The sequence below is a fragment of the Pseudochaenichthys georgianus genome, unplaced genomic scaffold (assembly GCF_902827115.2).
Source record: "Pseudochaenichthys georgianus unplaced genomic scaffold, fPseGeo1.2 scaffold_1802_arrow_ctg1, whole genome shotgun sequence".
Lineage (NCBI taxonomy): Eukaryota > Metazoa > Chordata > Actinopteri > Perciformes > Channichthyidae > Pseudochaenichthys > Pseudochaenichthys georgianus.
Genome location: NW_027262571.1, coordinates 1 through 12,500, shown reverse-complemented (window position 1 = coordinate 12,500; position 12,500 = coordinate 1). Strand labels below are relative to the sequence as shown.

The window sequence follows — 12,500 nt, the reverse complement described above, 5'->3', positions numbered from 1 at the left end:
AGAAGTACTCAGATCTTGTACTTGAGTCAAAATCAGAAGTACTCAGGTCTTGTACTTGAGTCAAAGTAGAAGTACTCAGGTCTTGTACTTGAGTCAAAGTAGAAGTACTCAGGTCTTGTACTTGAGTCAAAGTAGAAGTACTCAGGTCTTGTACTTGAGTAAAAGTAGAAGTACTCAGATATTGTACTTGAGTAAAAGTAGAAGTACTCAGATCTTGTACTTGAGTCAAAGTAGAAGTACTCAGGTCTTGTACTTGAGTCAAAGTAGAAGTACTCAGATATTGTACTTGAGTAAAAGTAGAAGTACTCAGGTCTTGTACTTGAGTCAAAGTAGAAGTACTCAAATCTTGTAGTAAAAGTAGAAGTACTCAGATCTTGTTCTTGAGTAAAAGTAGAAGTACTCAGATCTTGTGCTTGAGTAAAAGTAGAAGTACTCAGATCTTGTGCTTGAGTAAAAGTAGAAGTACTCAGATCTTGTAGTAAAAGTAGAAGTACTCAGATCTTGTACTTGAGTAAAAGTAGAAGTACTCAGATCTTGTACTTGAGTAAAAGTAGAAGTACTCAGATCTTGTACTTGAGTCAAAGTAGAAGTACTCAGGTCTTGTACTTGAGTCAAAGTAGAAGTACTCAGGTCTTGTACTTGAGTCAAAGTAGAAGTACTCAGGTCTTGTACTTGAGTAAAAGTAGAAGTACTCAGATATTGTAATTGAGTAAAAGTAGAAGTACTCAGGTCTTGTACTTGAGTCAAAGTAGAAGTACTCACATCTTGTACTTGAGTCAAAGTAGAAGTAGTCAGGTCTTGTACTTGAGTCAAAGTAGAAGTACTCAGATATTGTACTTGAGTAAAAGTAGAAGTACTCAGGTCTTGTACTTGAGTCAAAGTAGAAGTACTCAGATCTTGTACTTGAGTAAAAGTAGAAGTACTCAGATCTTGTTCTTGAGTAAAAGTAGAAGTACTCAGATCTTGTGCTTGAGTAAAAGTAGAAGTACTCAGATCTTGTACTTGACTCAAAGTAGAAGTACTCAGGTCTTGTACTTGAGTCAAAGTAGAAGTACTCAGATATTGTACTTGAGTAAAAGTAGAAGTACACAGGTCTTGTACTTGAGTCAAAGTAGAAGTACTCAGATCTTGTTCTTGAGTAAAAGTAGAAGTACTCAGATCTTGTACTTGAGTAAAAGTAGAAGTACTCAGATATTGTACTTGAGTAAAAGTAGAAGTACTCAGGTCTTGTACTTGAGTCAAAGTAGAAGTACTCAGATCTTGTAGTAAAAGTAGAAGTACTCAGATCTTGTACTTGAGTAAAAGTAGAAGTACTCAGATCTTGTTCTTGAGTAAAAGTAGAAGTACTCAGATATTGTACTTGAGTAAAAGTAGAAGTACTCAGGTCTTGTACTTGAGTCAAAGTAGAAGTACTCAGATCTTGTAGTAAAAGTAGAAGTACTCAGATCTTGTACTTGAGTAAAAGTAGAAGTACTCAGATCTTGTTCTTGAGTAAAAGTAGAAGTACTCAGATCTTGTGCTTGAGTAAAAGTAGAAGTACTCAGATCTTGTACTTGAGTAAAAGTAGAAGTACTCAGATCTTGTGCTTGAGTAAAAGTAGAAGTAATCAGATCTTGTGCTTGAGTAAAAGTAGAAGTACTCAGATCTTGTGCTTGAGTAAAAGTAGAAGTACTCAGATCTTGTACTTGAGTAAAAGTAGAAGTACTCAGATATTGTACTTGAGTAAAAGTAGAAGTACTCAGGTCTTGTACTTGAGTCAAAGTAGAAGTACTCAGATCTTGTAGTAAAAGTAGAAGTACTCAGATCTTGTACTTGAGTAAAAGTAGAAGTACTCAGATCTTGTTCTTGAGTAAAAGTAGAAGTACTCAGATCTTGTGCTTGAGTAAAAGTAGAAGTACTCAGATCTTGTACTTGAGTAAAAGTAGAAGTACTCAGATCTTGTGCTTGAGTAAAAGTAGAAGTAATCAGATCTTGTGCTTGAGTAAAAGTAGAAGTACTCAGATCTTGTGCTTGAGTAAAAGTAGAAGTACTCAGATCTTGTACTTGAGTAAAAGTAAAAGTACTCAGATCTTGTGCTTGAGTAAAAGTAGAAGTACTCAGATCTTGTAGTAAAAGTAGAAGTACTCAGATCTTGTACTTGAGTAAAAGTACTCAGATCTTGTGCTTGAGTAAAATAACGAAAGTCTGATTTAACACTTGATTATATTTCACATCTTTCATCCACATCTGTAAAGTAACTAAAGGTATTAAATACATGTAGTGGAGTAAAAGTACACAGCAGCATGACATGACTTCAACATGGTGCTGAAGTGCAGCTCCTACTCGCTGAGTCACCGGCTAACAGCTAGCCTGTAGCTAGCACCCTGCTCCATCAACGGGTTTACTCTCAATATTGAACAACATCTCGTAGAAGTGATGCAGGTCAGGATCCTCTTCAGACCTGGACGCTTCTACTTCTCTGTGTGAGTGTGTGAGTGTGTGTGTGTGTGTGTGTGTGTGTGTGTGTGTGTGTGTGTCTCATTCAACCAGCCGTCACTCTTCTTCTGTGGTGTCTCACGCAAAGTTAATGGCAAACATTACAGCAGGAGGTGATGCCATTTTCATTTTTCACTTTCTGCCGGTCGGGGAAAGCGCCGCCGTGTGAATTAATTTGCGTGTGACTGTGTGTGTGCGTCGTGGTTGTCCCGGGCAACACCTTCGGCCTTGTTGTCTATCAGGGTTACCGTGACAACAAGTGTTACTTCGGCGGCGGTGTCGACTGTTGCCAATCTGCAGGATGTCACGTCACATAAATGTGTGTGTGTTCATTCAATTGAGCTCTGTGTGTGTGTGTGTGTGTGTGTGTGTGTGTGTGTGTGTGTGTGTGTGTGTGTGTGTGTGTGTGTGTGTGTGTGTGTATGTGTGTCTTTATCTCGTCTCTCTCAGGCGTTCTCCATTATTTCTCTCTCCCTCTTTGGGTCTGCCTCTCGCGCTCTGTTTATTATCCTCCCCCCTCCATTTCTCTATCTCCTCACACTTCTTGAGCTTCTTCTCTTCTTCCTTCTCATGTCCTTCCTCCTCATGTCCTTCCTCCTCATGTCCTTCCTCCTCATGTCCTTCCTCCTCGTGTCCTTCCTCCTCATTTCCTTCCTCTTGCCTCCACCTGTTCTGTGTTTCCTTCTAAGTCAAAGTCAAAAGTCAGATTGAGAGTCAAGATGACTACGTGTGTTATACATCCAGAAATCTGGAGACACCGTTTCGTGCAGTCCCACAGCGTGACTGAAACAAAAAGGGCCTCGATAAACAGCGTGTACAACCAAGTAATAGTTTTAATATGTGCTGGTTAATAATATATTTAAAATGTTAATAATATATTTAAAATGTTAATAATATATTTAAAATGTTCAAAGTACAGTTTCAGTGCAGGAGCAGCGGAGATGGGCAGAAAAGTGACTGGTGCTGGATGAGGGAAGTGTGTGTGTGTGTGTGTATGTGTGTGTGTGTGTGTGTGTGTGTGTGTGTGTGTGTGTGTGTGTGTGTGTGTGTGTGTGTGTGTGTGTGTGTGTGTGTGGGGGGAGAGTTCAGGGGAGAGATGTTAGTTGTTCTTGCTATTCCTTCCCCATACTTCTTCCTTTCCTCTCACTCCACTACTTTTCCTTCCCTGCCTCCTCACTTCCTTCCTCCCTCTTTCTGTCTCTCGCCTCCACGTCACGTCCTCACTTTTTAATACTTCATGGCGTGTTCTGATATACTTCCTCTCTTGCGTCCCTTTTGTTTCCTCTTTCATTTCCCACTTTCTTCCTCGTCTTCCTCCCAAACTTGTGTTCCTTTCATCTCTTCCTCCACGACGACTCGAGCGAGATAACGGGAACGAGGGATTAATTCCTGTGTGTCAGGTAACGATGATACGGAAACCGTCGACTCGGCTTACCGACATCAGGAGGAAACAGGAAGTGGGGTTTGTTTTGGATTACTTCTGGAAGTTGAGAGGATTATCCCGTAACTCTCTGAACTCTGATCCACGCTTCCTCTCTGATAAGGACTGGAACCAAATCCCTCTTCGTACGACAGCGCCATGTTTAATACTGACATAAAGACTGACATAAAGACTGACGTAAAGCCGAGAGGAAGCCGAGAGGCCTGGCAGCAGAGGCCGGAGTGTTCAGGCATGTTTTGACACTTCATGTTATACTCATCCTCTCACGCCTAGACTTCTGCAGCTCCCTCCTGGCTGGTCTGCCTGCATGTGCCATCCGACCTCTGACCTCACCCAGAATGCAGCGGCTCGTCTGGTCTTCAGCCTTCCTGAATGTTCCCACCCCACGCCGCTCCTCCGCTCCCTCCACTGGCTTCCGGTAACTGCTAGAATCCACTTCAAGACCCTGGTGCTTGCGTACCATGCTGCGAATGGATCTGGCCCTTCCTACATCCAGGACATGGTTAAACCGTGCACCCCAGCTCGTGCACTCCGCTCTGCATCAGCCAGACGGCTCGCTGCACCCTCGCTGCCAGGGGGACCCAAGTTCCCATCAGCAGAAACACGTGGGTTTGCTATCCTGGCTCCAAGATGGTGGAATGAGCTCCCATTGACATCAGGACAGCAGAAAAGCTCACACACCTTCCGGACTGAAGACTCATCTCTTTCGACTCCACCTCGAGGATAGAACTACTAACAGAGCTCTTATATACTAACACAGGACTGGCTTATCTAATGGTCAAATGGATGGATGATGGCGGCGCACAGTCACAGCGGCTCGTAGCTCTTCCTTTCTGTGCTTTCTATGTGTGTTTTCGTCGTATGTCGAGTAGCCAATGTTTCGGTTAGCAGTGCGAATCCTATGTACAGCCGCAGGGAACTACTTTCGATAGGATTATTTTCGCACTCCCACAATATACCGGAAGAGATAGCCAGGACACCGGGCTCTCCGTGGAGTGTTGTCGGCTCCGCCAGGCATCGGAGGCGGAGGAGGAAGCAGAAGCGGGATGCCGGTCCGGTCAACTGGCTAAGCTAAGGAGACGACCTCACAAACCACCGCTACCCAGCATCTTTCTCACGAACCCCAGATCCGTCCTCAACAAAATGGATGAACTAAACCCACAGATGTCTGAAAATAAAGACGTACAAGACTGTTGCATCCTGATCATAACGGAGACATGGCTCCACCCACTTGTCCCAGACGGAGCCATTGAGCTAGCGGGGCGAAGAGCATACCGCTGGGACAGAAACATCGACTCTGGTAAGAGCGGGGGAGGGGGGTTATGCATTTACGTACATAACAACTGGTGCAAGGACGCCGTTATCATGGACAGTCATTGCTCTTCAGACCTGGAGTACTTGACGGTGAAATGCAGGCCGTTTTACCTCCCTCGTGAGTTTACCGTTGTCATAGTAACAGCTGTCGACATACCACCAGATGCTAATGCTAAAATAGCGATAGGCTACCTGCACAGTGCTATCAATTCACAACAAAGCACATATCCCGAAGCCGCCCATACCATAGCTGGTGATTTCAACCATGCAGACTTGAAGACAGTTCTCCCAAAGTTTGAGTGCTGGCGTATTGCCTCACCACGTGGCGTGCCGGCATATTGCCTCACCACGTGGTGTGCCGGCATATTGCCTCACCACGTGGTGTGCCGGCGTATTGCCTCACCACGTGGTGTGCCGGCGTATTGCCTCACCACGTGGTGTGCCGGCGTATTGCCTCACCACGTGGTGTGCCGGCGTATTGCCTCACCACGTGGTGTGCCGGCGTATTGCCTCACCACGTGGTGTGCTGGCGTATTGCCTCACCACGTGGCGTGCTGGCGTATTGCCTCACCACGTGGCGTGCTGGCGTATTGCCTCACCACGTGGCGTGCCGGCATATTGCCTCACCACGTGGTGTGCCGGCATATTGCCTCACCACGTGGCGTGCCAGCTGCTCCGAAGAGGACCGGAAAGCCTTCAGAGGGTCATCAACAGCCCAGAAGGTCATCGGCTGCTCACTGCCTTCTCTGGAGGAGCTCTTCAGCCAACGTTGCCTCAACAGAGCAGGCAGAATAATTGCAGACTCTTCCCCCCCGGACACTTCCTGTTTGCTCGTCTGCCCTCCGGTAGGCGTACAGTAGGTCAATCCAATCAAGGGAAAACCCACTGAAAAACAGTTTCTACCCCGGAGCCTACGAGAACTGAACACCGTCAAACGCTGAACTGAACAGTTACAACTTCCAACTTCCAACTGCACGACTTTTTAATAGTTTCCTAACTTATGAACTGATCGACATCAGAGAAGCAAAATATCATCGCTGTGTTTTTTATAGTGTAAACTGTATGTAAATGATGTGCGGGCCTGTATGCATGTTGGTATGGATGTGTGAGCATATGTTTATGTGTATATATGTTTATATAGATATATATTTATTCGTTTTATGTGGAAATGCACTGCGAGGATTGCTTTTTTAATGTCGTTGTACCTGGTGCGATGACAATAAAGGAATTATATTCTACAGCCAGTTGAGTAGCACTTGACATGTTTGGCTCTTGACCTGATGTACTTTATGATTCTGTTTTCTTCTTGTATCTTGTTGGTCGAACGCACTTATTGTAAGTCGCTTTGGATAAAAGCGTCAGCTAAATGTAATGTAATGTACAAAGACATAACGGGACACTGGGTGATTAGAGAATTATATTTACAGTTATAGGCAAGATTTTCTAAGATAAAAGGAGGTCTGACATAGGACAGTCGTGAGCTCAGGAATTGCTTCTGAAATATATGATAAATATCTGACCCTCTCTTTGGTCCAATTCTGTTCTTAGATGAAATAAAATAAGTTAAAATAAAGTTAAATACAAATAAATGAAGACATTTTTTAATTAAAATTAAAATTAAAATAAATAACGTAAATCAAATTAAATAAAAATTAAAAAGTAACGGAAATAAAGATATAAAGGGAAAAAATATAAAATAAAGAAATAAAATAAATAAAGTAAAAATAATCAAGAAAATTAAATAAAATAAAAAAATCATGAAATAAAATGGAAATAAAGTAAAGTTACATTTCAACATTTAAATAGCCGAAAAAATGGCCTACGAAAATAAATAAAGCAATATGCTAATAATAGTAATATAATAAAATAAAATGTGTATTAAATACAATAAAATAAATAACATAATAAATTATACTTTTTTTTTAAACAATGCCTCTCTAAAACCATGTATTTTACTTCCCACTAACCCTCTTCCTCTTCCTCCTCTTCCTCCCCAGATTCCTGGCGCTGACCCAGTTCAGTCCGATCCACGCCCGGAAGGCGTTCCCGTGTTTCGACGAGCCGGTGTACAAAGCCACGTTCTCCGTGACGCTGCGGCACGACGCTCAGTACACGGCGCTCAGCAACATGCCGGAGGAGCGGAGCGCGCTGGAAGAGGACGGATCCATCACCACGAGGTTCAGCCGCACGCCCAGGATGTCCACCTACTACCTGGCCTGGGCCGTGTGCAACTTCACCTTCAGGGAGACCAGCAGCGACTCCGGAGTCACGGTCAGTGAACGCACCACGTTAGGGACGACGGGGTTCAAACCGCATAAAACGAAGCTCAACATTATGATTATTCGACTAAATACATGTTTTGGTGACTTTATTGCGCAACTTCGCCTCCAGGGAACGGCCAGGGAACGCAGTAACAGCTGATAGGGGTTCCTTTAATGCACCTTTTATATAATAATGCAGATGTAATGCAGGGAAATGTTGCTTTTATCAGAATACCTTTATTCGTCCCACAGAGGGGACATGTACTTTTGTTACAGCAGAAAAGAGCCAAAGACAGCTTACTGCTAACTTAGGCTTGTTTAGTCCGGTTGAATCAAACCCTGGTGCGGTTCTTTTGGGTCGGTGTGAACGCAGACCTCTGAAGTGAACTAAACAACCGGATTCTGCTCCGCCTAAAAGAGGTGGACCGCTTGCTAGTGAACTCTGGAGCGGTTCATGGTGTGAACGCAGTCCGCACCCAAACATAGGAAGCGCAGTATCTACGCGTCACAAGAACGTGGATGTCTTCAAAGATCTTTAGCGAAAGAGTCTTTCAAGACATCCGCGTTGTTTAGTTAAAGAGTGAAGCAGAATTAAGTGTTGAACAGTGTCGTGTAAAGTAAAAATGCTCCGTCAGCTACATACAAGTAAGAACACCTGTCGTCGGTGAAACGCCCTCTCTCATGGATAAGCAGGAAAAGAACACCGACAGGCTGATCAGGAGCCCGACGCGAAGCGGAGGGATCGAGATCGGCATGAAGGTGTTCTTTTCCCCATAATGACCGCGCTGCTGCACATTATCCGCTTATTACATGGCCACATTCTCAACAAAGTAACGACATGACTCCCAATATTAATTGAAATGCTTTTGTGGATTTAGAAAATTATTTTATTGATTTAAAAAATAGTTGTATTTACATTTACATGCATCCGCTAAGAAAAATAGTCCGGCAGGAACTGCTTCGATAGCGTTTTTGAGGAGCTTCATGATTACAGATTTGAAAAAAATCGTTGCTTGCTTTAAAAGTAGCACAATTCATTATGTCAAACCTTGGAAAGTATCTAGGTATCCCTGCCCTAATGCCAAAGGAACTGCACACTGAATATGTGTCGCCGTCTGACCTATGTCTGGACCGCTGCGTAAAAAGGAGGGTTTCTGCCCGTTACTTCTCCGCTGTTCTCTTGTCGCTCTTGTCTTGTCAGTTAGTTTCAGCCAAACTGTAAACAGTTAAATCGAACGGACTTCTTTGTGCAGATGTGACCGTCCTTAACAACGGTCAATACATCCTTGACAGCGGTCTGTCTGTTCTGGATTAAAAACGTGTCACGTGTTTTGAATTGACCAATCAGAATCGAGTATTCAACAAAGCCATGTAATAATGTTTTTTAACGGACGTTGTTTGATTATATAATCACATGCGCGGGCCGCTGGAGTCCGTTGATCTCCAGACTAACAGCAGCATGAGAATAACCTGCTGAAAGTGCCGATGCTCCATGGCGGAGGCTCCGGTAGAAATTGCTGGGATTCGCGTTGTTACCCCCTTAATGTCTGACCAATGGGTGAACAGCATTTCCGAGCACATGACTTGTGTTTAAAGTGTATAGTTTGAGTGTTGCCGTGTGAACGCAAACTGAACCTTCACACTGTCGTCTGGTGCGCTCCAGAAAACGGACTATTAGGTGTGAACGCGACCTAAGAAAAAGGCTTAAAAATGTAAGAGAAAAAAATAAATAATAATTACACAATTTACAAAATACACATCCTGTAACATCCTGTAACAGTTCTGAAGATATTTATATAATCATGCAAATTTAATGCAGGGAAAGCAAAACATACGTGTTTTTTGTGGCTTGTCTTTTCTATTACAATTTACACACATATTTAAAAATATATCATAAAGAGGACAATAAAAAAAGTGTGATTTACGTATCTAATCATCCCAATGCACCTCTGCAGAGAAATGATAGTTGTAAGCGACATTTCTGTGCTCTCAGACATGGATTAAGTTAAGAAAATCCCTTAAGTGTGGCACCTTCCTCCATGACGACTGGCTCGACAGGAGAGCTCTGTAACGGCTCTTTGTCTCGAGATGTTAAAGTAAGTCGGATAACGGCAGTATTTAAACGGCAATCAAGATCCAACTCCAGATTACTTTGGTTTCTTTATTAGAGATAATTAACTTCGGTACCGAGAGCAACACGCCTTCATGTCTTCCTTTTCTCCCAGCTGATCGCTCCTAACATGTGGAAATGGATAAGCATGCTCTAATTTAATAACACTACTGTAATATTAAAACAAATTCAACACACGCCTTTGATTCAGTCAGTCACCATGGGAACTGTGCTTTGTTTTAGACTATAATATATATATAACATTTTAGCACCATTGAAACTTAGCAGAATTAGCCGTTAGCATCGTTCACATTGTATTCATTCATGTACAGACAGGTATCTCTAATTTACAACGCTAGATATAGTGAGTTACTGGGTGTTTCTCAATGTCGAGGACGCTTCCTTGGTAGGACATGTCCCTCCGAGTCAGATGCTTCAGAAGTGAGACAAGAATCCTTCCTTCGGTAAACGGAGAATGGTGGAACAGGCTAACAGGTGTGCGTCATATGAGAGGCCCCGCCCTTAAATGGAGCGCGATTTCCGCCAAAGATTTGGAAATCGGTCCGTGCGCAAAGCATTGTGGGGATTTTAAGACCGCGGAGGATACACATGTGCAGCCTCGAAATGTCCCGCCGGCCTCGGTAGAATTCCAAGCATCCTGGACATTGGAACAGTCCTTCGGCGGGACTCGATGACGTAGCATCCTTGAAATAGTGGCTTTGGAGCATCCTTCCTAGACAGTGAGAAACACCCACTGTGTGGACTCTGCTTTGTTTTTGCCTATATTTCTTAACATATTAGCATTGAAACCTAGCAGAATTAGCCGTTAGCATCTCCTCTGTGCATCATAACTATTAACAACTTTAAAACTGAATAAAACCTAAACACGTGATAATTCTAAGGCAGGTTCTGCAGTTAGAAATAGTTGACTTTCCTCTGGTTTCTCCGTGTGTTCAGTGGCGTTTCTCAGCAGTGGATTAGAGATAATGATAACAGTGTGAAAGTGAAGGTCGTGCTGAATCTGAAAATATACGTATCGCGTGTGTTCACGTGGAACGGAGTCACGGCTCCACACGCAAGTGGATTTCCGTCTAATTGCTGTAATTGGACGCTGAGGGTTTTAATTGAAACCCAGCTGCTGCGCCGATAAGCTTCTAACCTACAATGAATGACCTGCAGGTGTCTTTCCACACCTGAACGCACCTGTCCCTTTAACCTCACAACATTTCCCTGCAACACAGGGAGATAACATTTAATCACAATTTATAATTCAATCTAAAAGTCAAGTATTGCTGATCGCTGCATTTCTGAGCTTCACACGGTCTTTTCTTCTATGGCCCCTAAAGAACATTAATCAGCTAGTATTCAAATAGCTTGGAGATATACAACATACTTTAACTTTTTATTTTAATATAAATATTTGTATTATATTATTATTATTTTTTTATTGCACTTTTTTTTTTTTATGTTTTTAATTAATTTAATTTTATGTATTATTTTATTGCACATTTTTACTTTAACTTGTTATGTTTTTATAAATAATTGTATTATATTATATATTTTTAATGCATATTTTTTCTTTACATTTCTTCTTATATTTGACGCTTTATTGCACTTTTTACCCTTTCTTCCAGTGTTTTTTATTTGTTGGTTTATATTATTATTATTATTTATTTTTTTACTTTTTTTTATTGAGTCAGGCACAATGAGTTTACATTTATACAGTCAATATTTTTATTTATTTTTCCCCTTTCCCTCCCTCCCGGTCCTAGCTAGTAAAATAAATAACTAACTAAATAAATAAGATAGATACCTGTATACAGGTATATACATGTAGGTTAAAGTAATATGGAAGATAATATTAAAAAAAAATGTATAGATAAGGGAATAAAGAATAGTAACAGTAATACTTGTACCCATATACTCATATGTATACCCACATGTACACATGCACATACATACACCTACCTACCTACATACATACATGTATACAAAGACAGAACAAATAAATAAAAATAAATAAATAAAAAAATTAATATAAAAAGAGACGCAAGAAAAAAAAGGAAAAAAAAAAACATACATTCGTAGTTCCCCCTCTTTCTCCTTAATGTAGTGTCTTAAGTTCAGCTATGTAGGCTATCATAGAGCCCCAGATTTATATTATTTAGAGTCGTATCTGCCCCGTCGCTCCTTTTCTTCTTCTATGGTACGTCTGCGTCTGAACACACACACACGCGTTAATCATTATAACAACACGTCCCTGCGATGAGGCATTAATGGGTTTTCCAGGATATCCCGACGTTCCCGTTTCCCCTCGGCCGAAGCTTATTGAAGCTGTTCCAAGATCTGAGAGGGATTAGAGAATAATCGGTGATTCAAACACTTCCTGCTGTGAGAAATATCACTCCGAGACATTACGCCGTTCATAGAGCGCCCTGCCGCCGGGAGCATCATCACGATAATTCAATGAATGGTCAAAAGCACCTTTTACTGGTCGCTACAGTTAAAGTGTGTAAACTAAATCCTCACAGACTCTAATTCAAAAGTGAAAATGATCTCGCTCAACCGTCAAATGTCGCTTCCTCACAGGTTTCCCGCCCGAAGCTAATCTTAATTAAAATCAATCAAGTTGCAAGAAAATCAAACCGTTAGTCTTACGTACGTTCAGAAATAAGAAGTGATTTTTGGGTAATTTTTTACAGGTTTACATTTAGACGTTTTGCAAACAGGAATCAGCTGTTTTTTAAATGTATTATTTAAAAGGTTATTTATTTGTTGTTAAATCTACTGGCCTTTTTAAGGTCTACATACGATAATGAGAAGGGTTTTAATATTTATTTATTTTTGTATTTTATGGAAATGTTAAGGTCTTCATTTAAAAATGAGAATACTTTTTTGG

At 41.7% G+C, this 12,500-nt stretch overlaps 1 protein-coding gene across 1 annotated transcript in view; it reads left to right on the top strand.

The window, feature by feature from the left end:
* The window catches only part of LOC117441560 (thyrotropin-releasing hormone-degrading ectoenzyme-like), a gene marked incomplete at its 3' end in the record, with an annotated part of 22,144 nt that extends 14,643 nt beyond the window's left edge, over positions 1-7,501 (top strand). The window contains exon 4 of the mRNA XM_034077627.2: positions 7,228-7,501. Within this exon, the coding sequence (XP_033933518.1) occupies positions 7,228-7,501 (274 nt within the window). The remainder of the gene's footprint in view (positions 1-7,227) is intronic.
* Positions 7,502-12,500: the final 4,999 nt, after the last annotated feature.